At 38.9% G+C, this 21,694-nt stretch overlaps 1 protein-coding gene across 1 annotated transcript in view; it reads left to right on the top strand.

Annotated features, from left to right (window-relative positions):
• Positions 1-13,772: 13,772 nt before the first annotated feature.
• The window catches only part of ace (angiotensin I converting enzyme (peptidyl-dipeptidase A) 1), a 36,103-nt gene continuing 28,181 nt past the window's right edge, over positions 13,773-21,694 (top strand). The window contains exons 1-3 of the mRNA XM_041815557.1: positions 13,773-14,279; positions 20,470-20,637; positions 20,723-20,810. Of these exons, the coding sequence (XP_041671491.1) occupies positions 14,070-14,279; positions 20,470-20,637; positions 20,723-20,810 (466 nt within the window). The 5' untranslated portion in view covers positions 13,773-14,069. The remainder of the gene's footprint in view (positions 14,280-20,469; positions 20,638-20,722; positions 20,811-21,694) is intronic.

The following is a 21,694-nucleotide window of genomic DNA, read 5'->3' as shown; positions in this document are numbered from 1 at the left end:
GAGTGGTTTTGTCAGGGATGAGGGCGGAATTAACCGCAGGGTAAAGATTTTCAGTAGGGCAGTCATTGTCCCGAGGCAGACACCTGGTTTACCCACTGGTAATCAGTCTCATGACGAGGACTGAGTAAATATTAAACGCCTGTGAGCATATTTTTAACGCTTTAAAACAGAACTGGGTATTCATTGCCTAATAAAGTACAAAACATGACACCGAGTGTTAAGATATGTCATCAGCCGCCTGTATAACTCGACGATCCACTAGAGGGCGGTGCTGTCCAAGGAAATGTGATTCCCCTATGTCTGTTGAGTACCAGCACTTGTTGTAACCTGCACAGAAGATGACGATGATAATAAACGACAGGGAAGGAGTAATTAAAGTCCAAGTAATTAAAAGTTACTGAAAGTATAATAACATTATCAAAGCTGAATGATGTTTTACTTCTAAGTGGGATAATGTCACTAAAGATGAATTTAGACCGAATAAAAAACATCCTGCGTCGACTACCAGCAGAGACATTGTTTGTAGATGAGAACATGTGGCCAGTGGTTTAAGCCTACTTAAAGTCCAGTCCATGTCATCAGTACACATGTTTTACCATGTGCCATTTTATCAAGATACACCAGCCAAACTGGCACTCGGCATTTAGGGCCACGTGATACACCATATTAAGATTACATTTGGTTATAGTCCAGTTTTGAGACTCTGCAATCACGTATTAAAAGAGGGTGTTAGCACTGAAGTTAGCTGTTTATGTGATGCAACTCAAAGCTGAACTTAAGTACACAAACCTTACACATTATTTGTTTCAAACAAGTATTTCATTTTTAACCAGATAGGCTGTTTCATATATCTATTGCATGGATATTTTTCACATTCATCTTGGAAACATTCAATACAAAGAATTTGGGATGGGCTTTACTTTGACAGGACAAAATGAGACATGCAGCTCCAGTGTTAACCTCAAGCTCTTTAGGCTAGTGCTGCCTTACAGCTAGTGTTTTGTCGATTTCTACTACCTATCAAAATTTGCTGCTTTGTGTTTCCGAGCGGGGATACATTGTTAGGGTTAGGGTTTGACTGTGCTGTAGTTTTACACTGTGGCAGCATTTTCAAACAAAGCAGCAGAAATTGTCAGAACACCAACTCAGGCTACACAAATTCAGATTTTCACCGAACTGCATCGTTGCAGCTTATCGTCAAAAGTTGGGCCCAATAATGAGGACAGCAAAACACTTTCATAGTGTGACATAATCATCAATGCATCCGAGACGACCCACAACCACAATTCAACAAGCCTGTCAGATTTTTTCATATACCCCTGACTCCAGATAACGCTGGTTGAGTTAGCATATGGAGCCTCCAGTGGGTCTCAAGTTAGTTTTTCTTGCATCGTCTTAAAAATATTGGGCAGATTAAATTTAATTTAAATCCCCAGTAGGGTCCCTTCAGTCTGGAGTTTGCATGTTCTCCCTGTGCATGTGTGGCTACGCTAGCTTCCTCCCACAGTCCAAGACATGCATGTTGGGTTAAGTGGTGACTCTAAATTGCCTGTCTAAGCAAGTGCTTGTTTTTTGTTTCTGTATGCCAGCCTTGTTATTGACCAGTGACCTGTCCAGACTCTGCCTCTCATCCAATGGCAGAGCGCATCCAGAAAAAAATCCAACATTTTGTGTCACATGGAAGTATTGATAGCAGTGCAGTGACAGCGGTACTGCTGTTATCAGTTTGTAGTCCATTATAACAGGATATCTGACTGCTGATGAGGGACCATGGGTGACTTTATTTATTTATTGCACAGTTCTTTCCAGTTCCTTCTGCATAATCTGAAATGATATTGTGGAAACATAAAGTTTATCAAGCTACCATGCAAAATAGATTTAGGTTATAAGAGACTGGTTATATTGTAGCTGACTAAATTAAAACAATTTCTGTATTGCATGTGTTGTAATGTGCAGCACATATTGCACAGACTGTGACTATTCTCCTTGTTTTGTTCTGGATGATTGAACTCATCCTGTAATGCTTACACATAAAATAAGACTCAGCACTGTGCACTTTACATATTTGTACGTTGTAAAAACAGTAGGGACACTTCTGCTGCCTAAAGGAGTGAGAGCTATTCTTTGTTTTCGCTGACCTCAGACTTTAAGTCATTTTCTTTTTATGAGCCTTTAATATACAACCAGAATTTGAAACCTTCAATTACCCATTTAATCATTATTCCAAATTTAAATACATCCCATGCACGGAGAATCTTTAGAATAGAAGGCTGGCCTATTTTTACCCCAAGTGGTTCGTCTCTGAGCCAGAATAGACTGGAAAATTTTCAGTGGACAACCATGGTGACTTTTTTTAAGCAGATATGTGTGTCCACATCAGTAGAATATGTCACAGGCAAGATAAACAGAGAGCAGTTAAACTTTAGGTTTGTACTTTTCACATAAAAGCACAGTTTGGCATTTGTACTTGGTGCTTTTATTCTGAAATTTCCCTCTGCTACTTAATGAATGAAGTTAATTGTGGGAAGATTCATTTAGGTAAAAATTGTGAAGAGAGTAAAGGCTGTGACAGCAGGAAGACACTGGGAGGCCGTCATGCAGCAAACATGCATCCAGTCTTAAACCGTAGATAGGTGTAAAACACCACATTCTCTGTTATTTAAAGCAAAAAATAGGATATTGAGATGAATCCTTAGACTTCTGTTGATATAAATGAGTCTTTGCAGAGGCAAACCAGTGTCACAGCTTTGTATCTTATCTTTGTGTAGAAAAACAAAGTCCATCGTGCAAATTTTATGTCATTAGTTTGACCTTTGATTAAGAATCATGATGGTCTGAGTTTTATCAGTTGCAACAAAAGGACATGAGAAGGAGACATATTTCAAAAGTGTCTATTGGACTAAACAATTAAACATGTCAGAATAGAGAAAAAAACAAATTCTGAATGATGTAATATTATATGTACATGAGCACTGTGTTGTTCTTGATATTATGATTCTAAAAAGAAAAAACTATGCAGATAGATCATAGTGTGCAGTGTGGATTAAAGGTTAAAGTCCCCTGTGACATTCACTAAGAAAAAAAAAAAAAAAAAAAAAAAGGTTTTCATTGAGTGCTACCCATATAACACACAATGCGTGAAGCTTTAATGTTAATTTTATCTCTTCCAAGCCAAATTTTCAGCTTTTTTTTTAAATTAAGTATTAAGTAGCACTATCAATCTTTTTCTCTCTGGTCTTTCCCCCTGCCTTTATTTAGGGGTTTGCTGATTCAGCAGTGCACATTAACAACTGGAATGATATAAACCATGTCCAAACTTCTAAGTCTCAGGTGTGTGCAAAAAAAAGAAATAATACTTGGAATTGCATGATAATTTCTCCATAGCACTACCTGTAATCATGATCTCTGCAGTGTAGCAAACCTTTAATTTTGTTCCACATTTTGGATTTTTTTTATGGATCAACATGCTCCTGAATGAAAATTAACCTCTTTAAATCCCCAGTATACATATTGGGATATTTAGGAATTTGTAAAGTTTATATCAAACCTGTGCTTTTAACTTTGACACAGTGGGTTAATGTAAGATAGATACCAACATGAACAGCAAGATAAACCTGTCAGCCTCTTATCTGCAACCCATGATTCAGCTTAGCCTCCCAGTAATCACCTTCTGTAAATTCTAATTTCATGTCTTAAAAGCACAGTATGTAAAGTCAACTGCCAGCAGGCTCTCACTCAAAACATAACAACAGACAAGGAGTCAGTGTTCATGATTCAACAATAAGAAAGACACTGGGCAAGAATGGCATCCATGGGAGAGTTCCAAGGCCAAAACCACTGCTGACATAAAGAACACAAAGGCTTGTCTCACATTAGCCACAAAGCATCTTGATGATCCCCAAGACTTTTGAGAAAATATTCAGTGGGCTGACAAGACAAAAGTTTAACTTTTTAGACAGTGTGTGTCCCGTTACATCTGGCGGAAACTACAACAGCATGTCATAGAAAGAACATCATACCAACAGTCAAACATGATCTGGGGCTGCTTTGCAGCTTCAGGACCTGGATGACTTGCTGTGATTTATGGGACCATGAATTCTGCTCTCTATTAGAAAAATCCTGAAGGAGACTGCCTGCCATCAGTTTGCGCTCTGGTTATTCAGTAGGACAATGATCCAATTGTGAAATCCAATTGTGAAATCCAGTTGTAACGCTGTGGCATGACCTAAGACAAGCTTTTCATACTCAAAAACCCTCCAATGGGGCTGAATTAAAAAAAAAGTGGATCAGAATTCCTCCACAACAATGTAATAGACACATTGGCAGTTATTGGAAACGGTGGCTTGCAGTTGTTGCCGCCAAGGGTGGCACAACCAGTTATTAGGTTAGGGAGCAATGACTTTTTTCACATGGGGCAGGCTTTTACCCACAAATAAATAGCATCATTTAAAAACTGCATTTTGTATTTACTCGGGTTTTCTTTGTCAAATACTAATATTTGTTTGTTAGTCTAAAACATTTAAAAAGATAAATGAATTAAATAATGAAACTACTACACATTGTACCTTTATTTTTTACCCAGTGAGCTTGCATGGGAGAATTAACACAATTAGAGATTTGAATCTGCTGTTTAAATCTGTTGCTCTTGCCTGCAGTGTAGCTCTGCTGAACAGCATAAACATGTCTTCTTTAACCGAAATAACATCTCAGTTTACACTCTACAGTAAACAAAAACAAACACTGAATGTATCACAGCATCCAGGTCCAACAGTGTGTCTGCTGAAGATTGGATGTTTTTAGCAATCACAGCTTCTCCACACCTCACAGACTTCCATTAAAGGTGAAGCCAAAATCAATTATAGTTTCGACGACGGCAGAAGAACTATATTGTCAGGGCACAAACACACATACACAACAACACACAGGCAGTTAAAACTCTTTGTAAAGACTTTATTGTATCCTAAACTCAATTATAAGTAGTCTCCAGGCACCTGCTGCCCTTTCATCTGTTCTAGAGTCCCTTGATTTGAAACGTTCAGCAAGAAAATCACATGATAGCATATCTTTTCTTATCAACATGTTTTTTCATGTGTTTGTTTTTATTTCACATAGATGGTTCTTTGATTTGACACTCAGATGACTGGACACCATGAGAGTAAGTGTGTGAAAAGTCTTACACATCAAATAAAAGTGCTCCTGCTATCTCTACGGGTGGAGTTGGGATGTCAATAAACAGCCAGACACCTGCAGACTGTTCACATGTTGGACATCTGTCTCACATTTCTAAAGATATCAGCAAAATTGTGGAGAAATTCTCAGCATATCTGCTATCTTTCGTTGTTATCTTCAAGTTACAGATATTCGTTCTCTGCATATTAGTATACACAGGACAATTCGCTAAGACTTGTCTGACCTTTTTTGACCCTAGACCACTCATGTAACAGCAATTGCTGTCTCATTATAGGGTGATTATGACTCCCTCTGTCTTCAAATGAATACACAAGACTTTTATCAGTGTACGAGATAACTTCATGGTCGACATTTAATAAATACTTTATTTGTTTAGCTATCTTGGTTTGTTTGAGGTTGTGATTACTCGGCATAATCTCAATTTGTCTCTGACATGATCTGGTTGAGAGCTCACTCAAATGTTACTATCAAAAGGATAATGATATCCTGATTAATTTAAAGATTTTTAATTGCATTAATATTTGAAATCGGACAAGATGATAAAATCTAATCACACAGTGTCCACTCTCTCTCTCTCCTTCTCATTGATGCTGCACAGAAAGTCCCATCTGTCCCGTAAATTCAGTTCCAGTCCTGTAACCTCTCTTGTCAAACATCAACTTCTACCATTGTTTAGTTTGTGAATTAATGTTAAAAATCTCTAAAGTTCCCCCACTGGTTCTGATCAGAAAATGATTAGAAATGATTAATGATTAGACTGTTATAATATTTTTTGGTTTAAGGTAATTTTTTGTGAGTAACATTAAGTGAGTATGTTGAAGCAATGGTGGTGTTGGGGGGCCTCATACCAGGGTCTGCTTAGGGCCGCACTTCAGCCAGGGGCGGCCCTGCAGGCAAGGAACCATATATGGTCATTTTGTTGACCTTGATTGTCCCTATAATAATGAAAAAAATGTATGGAAGTGACAAAAGTAAAAAAGTATTGGGATGTTCACCTATTTTATTCAACTGTAGGACTTAAATTTTGAATTTCCAGGTATTTCAGTGCTGTATATGTAATTTGTTTGCATGTTAGTATGTGATTTCAGACACAGTCTTAAAAAGGTTAGCAAAAAAAGATTTAAAGGCCACATATTTTACCCCTTTAAGACAACTTCATATTGGTCTCAGAGGTCCCAAAATACATGCCTGTGAAGTTTGTTGCTGGACTCCAGTATTGGATTTTTGCATGTCTAAAACCCCCTCTGTCACAGCCCTGCTCAGAACGAGCTGTTTCTGTATCTGTGGCTTTAAATGTTAATAAACTATCTGACTCCGCCACTCTCAGGAAATAGATGTGGCTCTCCTGAACCTCCTCTCAGCGAACATCAGGAGAGGAGGGCGGAACTTTCTTTCAAGCGGGGAGGGCCAACTGAACCTTGGGGCGGTGCTAACTCCCCACATGACATCATGAGGGAAAATCTGAGGACAGCTTGTCTCAGCACACATTTGTGGACTGGCCAGGGGCACATATTTTTGTTAGAAAAGCCTGAAAAAGTGTGATTTTTCTATAATATATGACCTTTAAGGAGAATCTCAGCTTTTTTTACTGTGTATTTGAATTTTATTTGCACTAGAATTCAGTCCAACATTTCACTGTTTAAATATCCATTTTCTTTTCAGTTACAGGTCAAAGCAAGAACAGTGAAATGATAACTATTTTTCAGAGTCCCTGTCTTTATATAAACTTAGCACAAAAAGTAAGGAAATTTGTGTTTGGTAGATTATTTCTTTGTTGTTACAGTGCTTCTTGGCATTGAATCCTATTCTGTTGGAAAGCCTGTTTATTACCCTTTTAAATGGTGCCACATTTATAAGGAACATGAATTTGTAAGATGAGCAGCAGAGCTGAGTATGTGGGTTGCACCCATGAAAAATTTGCCAAATCTTCTCTGCCAGTGCCAAACAGCTTATTTTGCTGTTGCTATTGCACCTGATTGGCAGCACCTGTGAGCATGGGCCCTGCTACAGTGGTCGGTAGGTGTCTGCTCCAAGAATCGGCATGCCACGTTTGACTGATCTGGATAGGGCCCGTGCAATAGGGCAACTTCAAGCTGGTGTTCTGCAAAACCAAGTTGTGGCATTGTTTGGAGTGAGCCCTAGTACCATCTCCAAACTGAAGGCCAAGTTCCATATAACTGGAGATGTCAGAGACAGGCCGTGAAGTGGGCATCCCAAGAAGATGACACCCCAAGAAGACCGTTTCCTCACCCTGTCAGCGCCTAGGTACTGTAGGCTGTCTTCTACAGATTTGCGGTCAAGATTTGCAGGAGGATATGGCGACGGCTCTCTGCCCAGACAATCTGGAACGGACTGCACACAGCCAATCTCCGGTGTCATAGGGCTGCCAGGAGGCCTGCCTTGACTGCCCTTCACCATCAGGCCTGTTCGCGCTGGTGTCGGCAACACGTGCACTGGAACCTGAACATGTAGAGGAATGTTGTGTTCAGCGATGAGTCCAGATTGACTGACCTCAACCCCATTGAACACTTGTGGGATCAGCTTGGATGTGCTGTTCGTGCCAGAGTGACCAACACAACCACGGTGGTTGACTTACAACAAATGCTGGTTGAAGAATGGGATGCCATCCCACAGCAGTGTGTGACCAGACTGGTGACCAGCATGAGGAGGAGGAGCCAGGCTGTTGTGGCTGTGTATGATTCTTCAACACGCTACTGAGGCTCCTGTTTGTTAAATGAATAAATTGTTAAATTGCCAGTATGTCAACTTCGATCATCCAATCCACAAAACACCACCCAAGAGTCAATGGCAGAATCAGCTGTTTGGCATTGGCAAAGAAAATTTAGCAAATTTTTCCATGGGTGCAACCCACATACTCAGCTCTGCTGCTCGTCCAACAAATTCATGTTCCTGACAAATGTGGCATCATTTTAAAGGGTAATAAACAGGCTTTCCAACTGTATAAGATTTATTGCCAAGAAGCATCATTACAACGAAGAAATAATCTACCAAACACAAATTTCCTTACTTTTTGTGCTAAGATTTTAGTTTGAAAACTCAAAAAGCAGGGCAAAACATTGTGACATTCTTTCTTCTGCCCAGACAGTGAGGTAAATGAGTAAAAATGGCTGCCATTTAAATACAGTGAATAAGCTCAATGTTGTGTAAGTGTTGTGTTAGAGTTCTTTAGAGTTCATTTACCTCGTGTTGAATGTCAGCAGGTACAAATAAGCTTTATCTAGTCCAAATGGAAACATCTTATCAGACATATTTATTCCTCCATTAAGGACAATAACTGTTGATAAGATTTAATTTTAACGCCAGTAATGGATGACTAAGCTCTATTGGAGATCATAAAGTGATTGGTGCTCTCTTCTGAAGTAATTTATTTATGGAGGCTGATAAATGTTTTCACCTGATTAACTCAGGGCTGTCAACAAATTAAAATGTATGGACCTTTGAGTTTCCCTGTCATAAAATACTTTTCATTGTAAGATAGGGTTGCCTGATTTTAAGAGAAGGGAAAATGTTGCATCCAAATTTTAAACTCTTAAAAACAGTTTTCCAGCTGTTCAAGTCATTAAAATTTATGAGCCTTTCCCTGTGCTGTATCATCTGAACATTATGATGTTTTATGGCCTCATTCATTCAGTCTGCGAGACCTCATTAAACAAATTAGAGACACTAGTTTTGTTATGTGCTAAAAAAAAAAAAAATCAAAATTTTCTTTAAAGCTTTTATTTCAGTGTTTTCAAACTCACACAGCTCACACTTGAGATTTAACAATGAGCTTGTTTGTTTTCGTCCAGTCATTTTAAAGAGCGTTTTTAGTTGAGGGTTGTTTTTCAAATACATGCCAGGCTTGTATTTGCACCTCATCACTAGATTCTGACTATCAATGTTTAAAGTAAATGTGTTTTTTTAAAGAGAAACAGAATGTATTGCATGCTAGTTGACATTTAAAACCTGCAAAGGAGGACGGTTCGTATGTTCTTTTAACTCATGAAGGTTTATCATTTATTCTTGTTCAAAGTGTAACCACCTTCACCGACTCCTCAGTCCAAGCTGTGTGAATGATCAGCTGCAACAGAAACATCTGGCAGCTTTTAACTGTGAGTGAATACAGCATCATAAAGTTTTAAAGTGATTACAGGGGAAATTAAGCAAGGAACTAATTAAGCTTTGTATTGATTTGTATAGTTTTGAATTATGAGTGTCATATTCTTTTGTGCCTGACTGGATGCACCTATGAGAGACTCACTTTCTCTTAAAGGTGCAATATGAAGAATTGAAATGTCCATATTCATTAAAAAAGACTTCTCTTATCTTTTATATTTTTTGTCGAGTACCTGCATCCCCTCCAGTATTTCCAACAGTTTTCAAAGCCAGAGAAATCCTTGATTGTGTAGTTTTCAAAGTTTGCTACTTAAAGAATCATTAACTCCTACTGGAAGCTGCCATTAGGTCTGCTTATCGAGGCACACATTATGAAACTTATCACACTTGGAAAAATGATTAAAAAGGAAGAAAGCACTAGAGACTAAGACTAGTGCTGCCTAGCTAGCGCTAGTGTTTGAATAGCAGAGGATGTCAGGGGCTAAAATTCATACCAAACCCGATAAGAAGACATGCAAAACCATCTTTTACATCATAAAAAGCTTGCAGTGTGGCTCTTTGCTCTTGTTTTAGTAAATAAATATTATAGAGGTCAGGTTAAACTGCTGCTTTTCATCCAAGCTAATTGCTACCCTGGCAGCAGCCATTGTATACAATGGCTTATAGTAAAACTCAACCCCATCTGTTACTATTGCAAATTCATGCTGAGAAGCAGGTCAGAAGAGGAACTAAAACATCTTTATTTTACAGTGCTGTTCTTTTGCTCTTTATTTTGTAAAGAAATGTCATTCAAGTTTGAGCTAATTGCTAAATTGGTGGCAGCTACTGCTATTGGCTAACAGTAAACTAATCTCACCAATAGCTACTGCCTCTTTCTCCTCAGATGACTCTGATTGGTTCTTAAATTGTAAGTTGATGTTAACCGATGTTGATGTTAGCCAATGGTGATGTTTCAGATAACCAATGCCAGCATTTCATCATGTTCACATTGCTAACAATAATAATACCACTACGTAACATTAGCAGCACCTCACATAAAGTCAATCTTAAAGACCCTGTAAAGTGAAATCAAAACTTTGTGTCTAAACACTCTAGATGTGTTTAAATATGGTTGCTGTAAACGTGAAAACACTGGGATCTAAATGTGACTAAATATTGGATTCAGAGTGTTAGAAAGTTTTTCACCTCTTTCCTGGCTCAGTTTAACTTGGGCGGGGCAAATATGTGGGCTGGTGATGTCACCTGCCTGCAATGGGGAGTTAGCCCGCCCCTCTAACACTTCAACGACATAAAATCACCAAGCAGTTCATCACAGTACAGTCTGTTATTAGCTGATGTCACTGCCTTTAGTGAATGTCAGAAACAGTCAGTTACATGCAGTTTTTTGTTCATGATGAGGTAATTTTGCCAAGTGTATCAGCCACAGTTGCCTATGGATCATTTAAAGTATCTTAACAGAGAGATACGATCCAGGAAAGGGACTTTGTCTCTGCTCTGGCACCGAGCCAAGCAGGTACACTTCAGTGTTAATTTTGTTGACTAATTATTTTCGTTATAGTTTTCGTTAATAGCCTTTTTCTCCTGATGAAAACGAGATGGTAACTAATAAAAACAAGTGCAAATGGACAAAAACTAAAACGAAATTAATTGACATTTTAGTCGACAAATATGAACGAGACAGAAATGTTTGACAGAGACTTTATCCAATCAGATATAATTTCGTCATGCAGAAAGTAGGGGCAAGTTAGGCATGTATCCAATCACAGCTTCTTTAGCTGTGTGGAAAGGTGGGATGAGATACGGGGGAGATCCAATCACAACTGCTTTTGCTGCGTGGCGGCGGGGTAAGTTGGCTAGAGATCCAATTAGTCGACAACATTTACTGTAAATTTCGTTGACTAAAATGTTGGGAAGTTTCATCAACTAAAACTAGATTAAAACTTAAACAATTTAGATGACTATGACTAAAACTAAAAGATATTTTTGGCAAAAGACTATAACTAAAACTAAATTAAAAAGTGCTGTCAAAATGAACACTGGTACTTTTTTTATTTAACTTTTTAAATTCATTTTTAAATTTTTTTTATTACACTGGTACACTTTGGTCATAAGGTCACTTTAAGGTCAAGGGGCAGGCTAATAGTGAGTGCTTTCATCCATTCAAAAGGGGGCGTGGCTTCATATCATTCAACAGACATGCCCACACATTCCTGGAGTAGATTTTACTGCCTCATTTTTCATGATTTTGAAGCTTAATTTTATAAACTTAGAGATGTTTTATCTGACTGAAGTTTGACCTGGGGGTTTATAGCAGTTCCCTATCAACAAACCAAAAAATAGATTTATTATCACTTTACAGGGCCTTTAATTCTTTTTTTTTTTCTATTGATCTTCAATCGTAAGTTTTGAGCTAACAAATTAATGTGACAATTTCACCACAATGCACTTGAGATGATTTCTCCTTAGGACTGCTATGAGATGGAGCTCTCTGATTACTGGGTCAGATAACCAATCACAGAGCCAATAGAGGGTCAACTGTATAAACTTATTAAAGGGTAACAGAGTATGCTCCTCAAATGCATACTATTAAATATAATTAACATTAAGCAGTGAGATTATAATCATTAGCACTTAGCACAACATTTATGCTTGGCTTTTGCCATATTACCCAAATGGCAGACTTCACCTCTGCCCTGGAAAGAGTAATAATGACATAAATAAGTGTCGAATGGCTATGGCAGCAACAAAAGCCATATCCAGTTATGTACTGGCTCCTAGAGAAGTGGGCATACTCTTAATATACCCCCTGATTCTTTTATGTGGCCCATCCAGCCAAGGATACCCACCTGGCTTTATAATAGAAGACATGCAAGACCTCTTTAATCTTTAGTTCACCTAAACGTGGGCATTTTGTATTTTCATATTGTCACTGGACTCCCCCTGCTTCAGGGAGTTAGGATTAATATAAAAATTAACAGCTAACAAAGAGCAGATGTTAGAGTCCCTGTTGTCTACTAATAGACTGAGACAACGGCGTATGCATTTCGAGGTTACTTTTCCATACTCAGTTTACTTTTGGCCTTTGCTATTCTTGGACAAGAGATTTAGAAGTGGGTATGCTGTATTGTATACTGTATATATATATATTTTTTTTTTCCTGCGATCTGATAGTGTCCTCTTCTTTTTTGTTTAATCCCACAGACAACTTCTTCTGTCTTCTTCTGTGGTTGTTCAGCTGTTCATGCTACCATCACTGATGCCACAAGAGCCACCATGAGGATTCACAAAGTAGGGTGCGGTCAATTACCAGGAGAACTTGTTTATAATGTTGTTTTCTTTTTCATTTGAATATTTGGCACAAGCCATATTTTGCAAATTCTCTGAATAGTATTAAAAGTTACTCTCAACTTTAAATATATTTATCATTATGATAATTTTAGTCTCTTTATATCATTTACCCTAAAATAATCCCTTTTAGGTCCAGTCTGCCAAAATGTCCTCCTTGCTCCTTTGAATGCTGTATAGCGTGCTTCATGAATGGTGCAGGGTTAAATATTCCTTAATTTTATTTGCACTTGACGCCCTGCTGTAACCTTAAATAACCTCATTCAAACTGCTCTCTGAGGATCCACTGAGGTTTATTTGTATGCTTAATGTTTACTTAAGTGTGGTGAGAGTGCAATGTAGTTTGTTGATCCTCAGCGGAGGAAGTAAACACTTCTGTCTAATATTTCCCTCTGTGTTTTAATGAATACATGAAGGCTGCTTACACAGACAGTTGCTGTACATCTGCTAGTAAAGTAAAGTAGTAAAGTCATGTTTACAAGATGCATGCACTTGTGGAGTTTTACCACAAATATGCAAAAGAGCGGAGTCGGATTAAAACCATTCTACTGCTTCAAAGCTGTTAACACCCATTATCTTAAAAAAGACAGATTTCGTCAGCTCCTTGGACAATAAAATGGGATATTTCACACAGTTCGAAATTCTAAGAAGAAGGCAATAACTATTGGAGTGAGAATAATTGCATTAGTAATGGTTTAATTGAAGTTTCTTCCTCATATTGCAGAAAGATCAATATAAGGTGATCCCCTTTCATTGTTTTGTGACGCTCTCCTGCTAATCTTCTTCAGCCCATTCAACCATCAGACTGCAATCCTGTCAGCCCCCTCCTGTTTTTTCCCCTAACCCCTCTCTCTTTCATTCCCCCTGCCTTTATTCCTCCCACCCTCCCTCTGTTGTCACTAAGCTGAAGGAGGGAACTGAGAGCGAAGTATGTGGAGTCCCTCCCAAACACTCCAGTGCTGCTTATTGGGGATCTGCCTCTCCACATGCAAGCAGGCAGGCAGGCAGGCAGGGAGGCAGACAGACACATCTCATCACCATCAGAGAAACTTGGATCTGATCAAAGATACTGTTGAATCCTGGCAGTGAGGAGAGGGAGAGGAGATAGTAAAGAAAGGAGCAGAGGAGGGGGGGAAACATGTCCAGAGCAGTAAAGTGCTGAGAAGAGGGAAGGCTGCAGAGAAGTGTGGGCTGGCTCACACCGGCACTTAAAAAGACGTCCGCTTTGGCTCCTGTGCATTTCACCAGCAGGCGGGCTGGGAGGGCTGAGAGGGGAAGACGTGAGGGAGTGTATGAGACAACAGCTCCAGGGGAAAGGTGCACTCTCACTTTATCGGAGCAATTGTATTTTTAGCTCTTAACTTCTCCTCTTCATAGGGTTTTCTTGTCTGTGGTGGAGGCTCGCCATCAGCATCAGCATGTGGACGGCGGTGCTGCTTGTGTCATCTTTTGGACTCTCTGTAGCTCTGCCAGCTTCCTGGCTGCCAGGGGACTATGAAAACACTGAGGACGATGCATTAAGGTTCCTGGACAACTACAACAGCACGGCCGAGGAGGTGTTATACCACAGCGTGTCTGCCAGCTGGAACTACAACACCAACATCACTGAGCACAACTCACAGCTTCAGGTAGGCATCCCTTTTTCTCTTTCACTGGTACAAATTTGGCTCCTTTACTGGCACCTCCTCATCTGAATTCCTCCTTGGTCAAGTCATAAATTAAGGGTCTGAGCCCTGCTTGACTTGGAGATCACCCCTATTCATCTCCATCCAGAATTACATGCTCAGTTTCCTCCCGGAGAAGCCAACTCAGCTTGTGTTTTACTGGAAATCTAAAACTGATCTGAACACCTGCCGTGCAAACGTCTACAAGTTTTCAATATATTTCTAAGGGGTCTTGCACTCTATTATGCTGCCTGTTGGTTTTTTATGATCTTTTCTACTTTATAAGTTCTTCCACTTGCTGTAGGAGGCAGTTTTGCACACACTTTTACTCTTCATGGTATCCTATTTGCTGCAAATTAAATGCTTCACCTTTACAGGAATTCCAAAATAAGGCTGCATGCTATGGGACATTAGTTTAATAGATGGCTGAAATGGCTTGATAGTTTCATATCAACATACGCCTGAAATGCATTTGCATTAACAATAAAGACAAGGTAGAGTGGCTGCAATAAAAGCAAGTAGAGTCAGGCAGGAAGCAAGCAGATGAAACTGCAGAAGTGTGACAGAAAATTGACTTCCCTTCAGGCAAGTCAACAAAGTCATGTTCATAGATCCTTGCAAACACATTTTCCCTCTCATACACAAATTCATGAGTGCAAAGCCTGTGTTTTCTCCTCTGTGTGTGCTTAGACAGCTGTCACAACACGATTTTAGTACACTATCCAGGCGTTCCTCCACAAATTGAACAGGTGTAGATGTGCCCCCCTCCACCCCTACACCAGTGTCAGCAGGGTCAGGATTCTCTGCTCACTAGAAGGTGTTGGGGATTTAAGGTGAAGGATGAGGCAGGATTGTAGCTGCCATGTACCGGCGTGATTTTTTTTTTTATCCTTAAAGGTTCAAAGATAAGATCAAAGTGGATCAGAGCGCTGAGATCCATCTGATGTGGCGGCCAGGGGAGAGCAGAGTGATGCGGCCTGACAGAGAAATTCTTAAATGTTGGCTTTGTTTTCTACTTTAAGCCCATTACATTCAAATTATTAAGACAAACTGGCAGACTAGATTACAACATGTGCACTCAGCTCATTCAAACATGCACACACTTCCTCTACTGCAGCACCAGGAGTGAGCCTGTTATAGTCTCATGCAAACGTGCAGAGGATCAAACAGAATAGAGATCAGATCACAGGCTTCTAGTCATGCTGAATTAAGAGTAGTGTGAGTGGATATCAATGACTGAAGTCTTTTGAACAGTTACCTTCAAGGGTCATAATCAGTGTAGAAATTTCTACATAAACCGTACACTTTAAAAAAAATAAAAATCTAAGCCAATGTATTTGTTTTATTTCTATTGAAAAACGTCATAATTAGCATTTTAAAAATATGCATTTTGTTTCAAGAAACTACAAGGCCTGAATCCCTTTTAATTAGTAAAAGTATCTGCCAGAGCAGCGAGCAGAATTATTTGTAAATATATTGATAGTACATCTTCTTTCAATAGAGTTTAATTCTTTGTGAAGCTAAATCAGAAATTAATTTCCATATAGACTATATTTTGTTGATGAAAAATTAAGAATGGGTTTAAGATGGTCAGAAAGCTTATTGTAACTTTAAGATTCAGGTTTGTTTGGGGCAATTGATGACTCACTGTGGTGCCTTGGCATAAGCAGTCAAGCAAGCAATCAAAATCAAAACAAAGTTTTAGCACATTCAGTTTTCCTGCTTAACCACAAACTGTGGGACAAAATTTAACACAACAGTATGTTGTTTTTCACTCTATGACTTTATCTAAAAGTGCTCCAGTATGGCAGCATTAAATGGAATGAACAACAAGCCACCAGGCTGTAATCAATAATGTAACAGAAACTTAAAAATATGTCTGGTATTGAATACAGTCAATTTTATCTCAGCAGGGAAATGGCTGACTCCACCTTAACCAAGAAAAGTCACTACTCAGAGTGAAAATGATCATCACAGGTTACACAGCATTTGCAGATAAGAAAGTGCTTACCCTGGGAATCACAGTCAAGTTATACGATATGATACAGCACAGGTAGCTATTACTTCATTTAGTAAGTGCTCTCATATGGCATCATTAAAAGTAATAAGCCACAAGGCTTGAATCAGAAACATTAAAGTGAGCTAGATTACATCATGCAATGTGTGTAAATTGTCAGTCTTATAATTTCACTCCTTCTGAACCAAGAATATGCACGACACTGAAGGATTGACTTGAACGTGTAGCACAGAATTTGCAGAAAACAAAATACTGAAACTTAACAATACGATAAGATACAATATGATTTGAAATTTAATGATACAATTTGGTCGGATACAATGTGAAATGAAAAGAAACCTGTTATACAAACCATGCGGTACAAAATTATAAGATACGAAACCATATGATACAAAATTATACCATAAGATAGAATATGATGCGAAATGATTCAGTGCAATATCAAACAATAGGATACAGTAGAAACAAAATATAAAAATGATACAAACCAAATTGATAGGATACGATGCAATATCATATGACACACTGTAATATGATACAATGCAGAACTATAGGATATAAAACAATGGGATAATATTGGATCCGTTACTATATGAAACAAAATCATATGATACAGCACGATACTCTACCAAATGATATGTAAAAACTGAAACAAAACTAGAAATGATACTTTAGTCAGTCATTTCACGTTTGTAATTTTTTCAAGCATTTAGTATGGCAGCATAGCATAGCTAGTTTGGCGTCAGGCTCTGACTTTATTGCTCATCGCTGATTTATCCTACATGCAGAATTCAGGAGTGATGAGATAACTGAATTAGGAGGATGTGAGTCATGTGATTTGATTAAGATGCCCGTCAGGTGTGACCTGACATGCCAGATGGGAAAGCTTCAATAGGAAACATCTGAGAAAAGGCAGAGGCTTTGAAAAAACTCGGTTTTAGTTTTGGATTGGGTGAAAGTTCTGTCTGTCACATCTCTACGGGCCAATCAGAGCAACAAAACACGTGACGTAGCCGCTATCGAGCTGTGCGTGCGCAGCTACTGAGGAATAACGCAAAACATGGTGACTATAGACATGTAAGTACTCAACTTTTGTCGTTTTTGAAAAGAAAACAACTCACTGCTGTTCTTTGTTCTTCTTTTAACGAAGAAATGTCGTCAAGTTCTGATAAAACTGGCGCTTTAGCGGCATCCATGCTAATCTCTTCCTCCATAATTGCACCAGCCCCAGCCGCTTGTTTACGTCACGACTCTGCTGCGCCTGAAAGTACTGCCCCTCGTTGCTGATTGGTCCTGTCACTTTCTAACCGGGCCCAAACGGTTCAGATGTGAGCTCTGAAAAATGGATTCGCCAGTGGAAAATAAGGAAACGGGCGTATCCATCTGCTTTGCAAGGTTATATCAGGTGTGAATAATTGTGCTTCAACTTACTGACCTGAACTACCTCATGAGGTTCCTCACATAAAGTGAAGCGAAGGGAACAGGATCAGATCCAATCTGAAATGAAATGAAAAAATAAACAGATGAAACGATACAAAATGATTTAATTCGATACGATACTAAACTATAGGATACAGTGCAAAACAAAACGATGCAAAATGATGCAATACAATACGAAACAAAATAAAACAAAATAAGGTGAAACGAAACGATACGATACAATGTGATACGATGCAATGTGATATGATGCGATGCGATGCGATACAATACGATACGATACAATATAGCATAGTTAGCTCCTCCCAGACCTGGCCTGGTTTCAACATATTCAGCCTCTACATCCCCCTAGCAAAGATACACAGTGGTTTATTAGACAGTTTTCTTTGGTATAACAAAATAAAATGTATGTTTTTTATTGCTTTAAGTTCAAATTTCCTACTGCATTGGAAAAGATTTTTTATTGAGTGCAAGCAACAAGTCTCAGTTTGCTTTTTAAATGGTTTGATGTATGATGTTTATCAGACTTAGTAGGTGAATGTGAATTTTTTTTTGTCAGTGGTTAAGTTAGAGAACTTCCCTTATGTTGTGTGAAATCAAAGTCTTACCAAGGGTATATGTCTTACTTCTTAAATATTTATGATATAGATAGCCAGAGTACAAGGCTTGAAATGTTAGTTACCAGTAAAAAAAAAAAAAAAAATCTAACAATCATCTCCTTTCAAGGCACTCGTGTAAATTTGTTTGCTTCACTAGCAGATATTTTTTCCTTATCCAAGTGTTCCAAGCTAAAATTTTCCTTTTTATTGTTTGAAATAAGATACCTATCTTTATTTTTTCAGTTGATTGTGACATATTAAGTGTGACTAGATGAGAAATTTGACAAATGCAAATGACTTTATTTGATGTAGTCTGATGCTAATATAAATCCACATTTTGTCACATATAAAGTTCATCTAAACTTTAACTTCTGACAAATTGCAAAAGTGACTGCAGATTGGATAATACAAAGACCTTGAGGCAGAGATAACGAGCAGAAAAAGCAGTCATTTCAGCCTTATCTTTACTGTCTTTCAGTGGAGGAGAGTGTGATAATCTGGGTGTTGGCTGACTGGAAAAAAGCCACAGATTGAGAAAAAGACAAAGATTGAGAGGAGGAGCACAAAGGTCTAAGTTAATACTTCAACTCACTGTCACCTGTTTTCCCTCCCACAGCCTGTTATTTTAGCAAAGGCCGGGAGAAAGACAGATAAGAAGAGGCTTTAATGAAAACATGACCGGAGTGAGGCTACTGTGCTATCAGACTTGACAGGATGTGTGTTGAACAACTGGTGAGCTGTGAGCGCTATCTCAGCCCTGCAGTTAAATCAACATTAGTTTGTGTCTATTTTTCTTGCTTAATAGGTTAAACATGATTTGATTTTTCTAAACTGTATCAGGGTAAAGTTAAGGGTTGCAACTACATCAAGTCATTTTTCTTTAGCATATGGTTCAACATGTACAACACACAATGCTCCAAAAACAGCAGTGCTTTGTCATTTATATTGAGTAAATCAATGGGAAAAACACATCTACTATCCATTCAATTTCCAGGGGCAGCCTTGACCCCATCCATTTTTTCGATGCTGTTATTACACACTTACAGCCTGCAGTGTCCATGACCTCCCACAGTGCAATAAAGAAAAGCTCTTGACACTCACTGAAGCCATACATGAGCATGTGTACAAGAGACAAAGACATTTATTTACAAATGTAATCCTTGAGCTTTTGCAGCTCTGTCCTTGCTCTTGATAGGTAGATCGTTTTTATTGATTCCAGTGGAAGGATGTGGTGCTTCAGCTGACGATGAAGGCTCAAACTTGCACTTGTATAAAACACTGACATAAGCCTGACTATTACATTAAATGGGGACTGTAATGACATTGCATTCAAATGTATTCAAATTACTTTGATATGGAGTTGCTCCCACATCCACTCTTCTTGAAAGGCTTTTCACGTGATTTTTTAGAGTGTTTCTATGGGAATTTTTGCCCATTTGTTCTATAGAGCATTTATCAAGTCAGGCACCGGTGTTGGGAGAAGGCCTGGCTTGTGATTCCCATTCCAATTCGTCCCAAAGGTGCTCAGTAGGGTAGAGGTCAGGGTTTTGTGTGGGCCAGTCAAGTTCCTCCACATGGGACTCATCAAACCATGTCTTCATAGTCCTTTGTTCACTGGGGCACAGACATGTTTGAATAGAAGAGGGCCTTTCCCCAAACTGTTGCCTCAAAGTTGAAAGCATAGCATTCTCCAAAATGTCTTGGTATGCTGAAGCATTGAGAGTGGCTTTCACTGGAGATAAGGGGCCTAGCCCAAACCCTGAAATCACAACTAGAGATACAGCCCATTCTGTGGGGTTTTCAGGGGCCCAGCCAACTCTGTGGGCAGGTCTGATATTGAAGGCTTAAGTTATACAGCATGTCTCAAAAATATTTCTCTCTCCCCTGCTTCGTTTTCTTCATACGACTCTTGTGAGAGGGACAAAGATGCAAGGAAAAGATGCAACTTGAGACTTTGAATGCATCCTGTTACACGTCTGCAGGACAAAATCAGCACAGATGAGACTTGCTCTTGTTCACAATGGTCACCAGAAGTGACATTACCCCAAACTCCCACACAGGAACTTTCACACTGATGACTTCCTCCTCCTCTACTCTTTAGGTTCAAGCATCTCTTGAAGAGCAGGAATTCTCCTCAGCATGGGGCCTGAAGGCCAAGCAGGTCTTCACCCAAGAGACTCTGGACAATCTCACTGCAAGCGACAAGAAACTGATGGGGAAGATCATGATCCTTGGAGCTGCCAATCTGCTTCCCAATGAGAGAGAGGAGGTGTGTTAAACTTTGTAAGCAATTTCTGATTTTCTGGCCTATGTTAAGCACAAAACGCTGACTTCAAATCTCGTTTTATCTCCAGTATAACACAATCCTCAGCACCATGGACAACATTTACTCCACTTCCAAGGTGCATCCACAGCCGAACATTAGCTGGAGCCTGGAACCTGGTGAGTACAAGTACTCAAATAAAAGGTTCCAAATGCATGAACACACATATACAGATGTTTTGGAGTAAGTTGAAAGGAACAGGAAAGGTTGGGAACTATGAAACAAACACGGACGCAGAGGGAGAAGTCTAGAAAGAAAATCATTATAAGTGCTTCAGATCTTATCAGCTTTCAGAGAAAGAAACAGGATGGGCAAAATGACTTCAGAGAGTTCTCTAAAGGAAGTGTTATGGATGTGCCCATGAGTGTTGAGTTAAAAGCTATAGAAAAATCATGTTGGTATCTTTTAACGGCTGGCTTTTACTGTGAACAATGGCTCTGTATTTTGTTAGCAGCAACTGCCAAAACTAATTGTGAGAAACGCCTGCCAAGGAAAACACAGTACAACGAGAAGGCAAAAACCTATTGCTACTTAAAATGAGCATGTATGAATAGAAATGAGCTAATTTGATTGCTCTAAAGGTGTAGATTGCTGGTTTCTTGGTCTTGGAAAAAATCAAAGGTGGGGCAGGGCCATTCGAAGTGTGTGGTTTGTCTGTTCATAAAAACATACAGCCATTAAAAATAACATAGACATTCACCTTTCCACTGGTCAAATTGTCCTCTGTCTTCTTTTCTTCACCTTATTTCCTACTTTGAAGATAAATGATTTAAAGACAAACAGAGCATCACAGAGTCCCAGTAACTCAAAGCTAATCTCTTGATTTTGCCTTTTGTCCTTTTTGGGAGCATAAAGTCATCTAAACATTAATACTTCTTGATTGTTTTAGGAAACTGTGCAGGTTTTTGAGTTATTTTTTTAGTTTTTGTTTTCTTTTAAGCGAATGAGATTGACTGCCCTACAAGAGATTAAAGTCATAATTTGACTTGCCTTTAGCTGGTTA

The sequence above is a fragment of the Cheilinus undulatus genome, linkage group 20, assembly GCF_018320785.1.
Source record: "Cheilinus undulatus linkage group 20, ASM1832078v1, whole genome shotgun sequence".
Taxonomy (NCBI): domain Eukaryota; kingdom Metazoa; phylum Chordata; class Actinopteri; order Labriformes; family Labridae; genus Cheilinus; species Cheilinus undulatus.
This window is presented reverse-complemented; position numbering and strand designations above follow the sequence as displayed.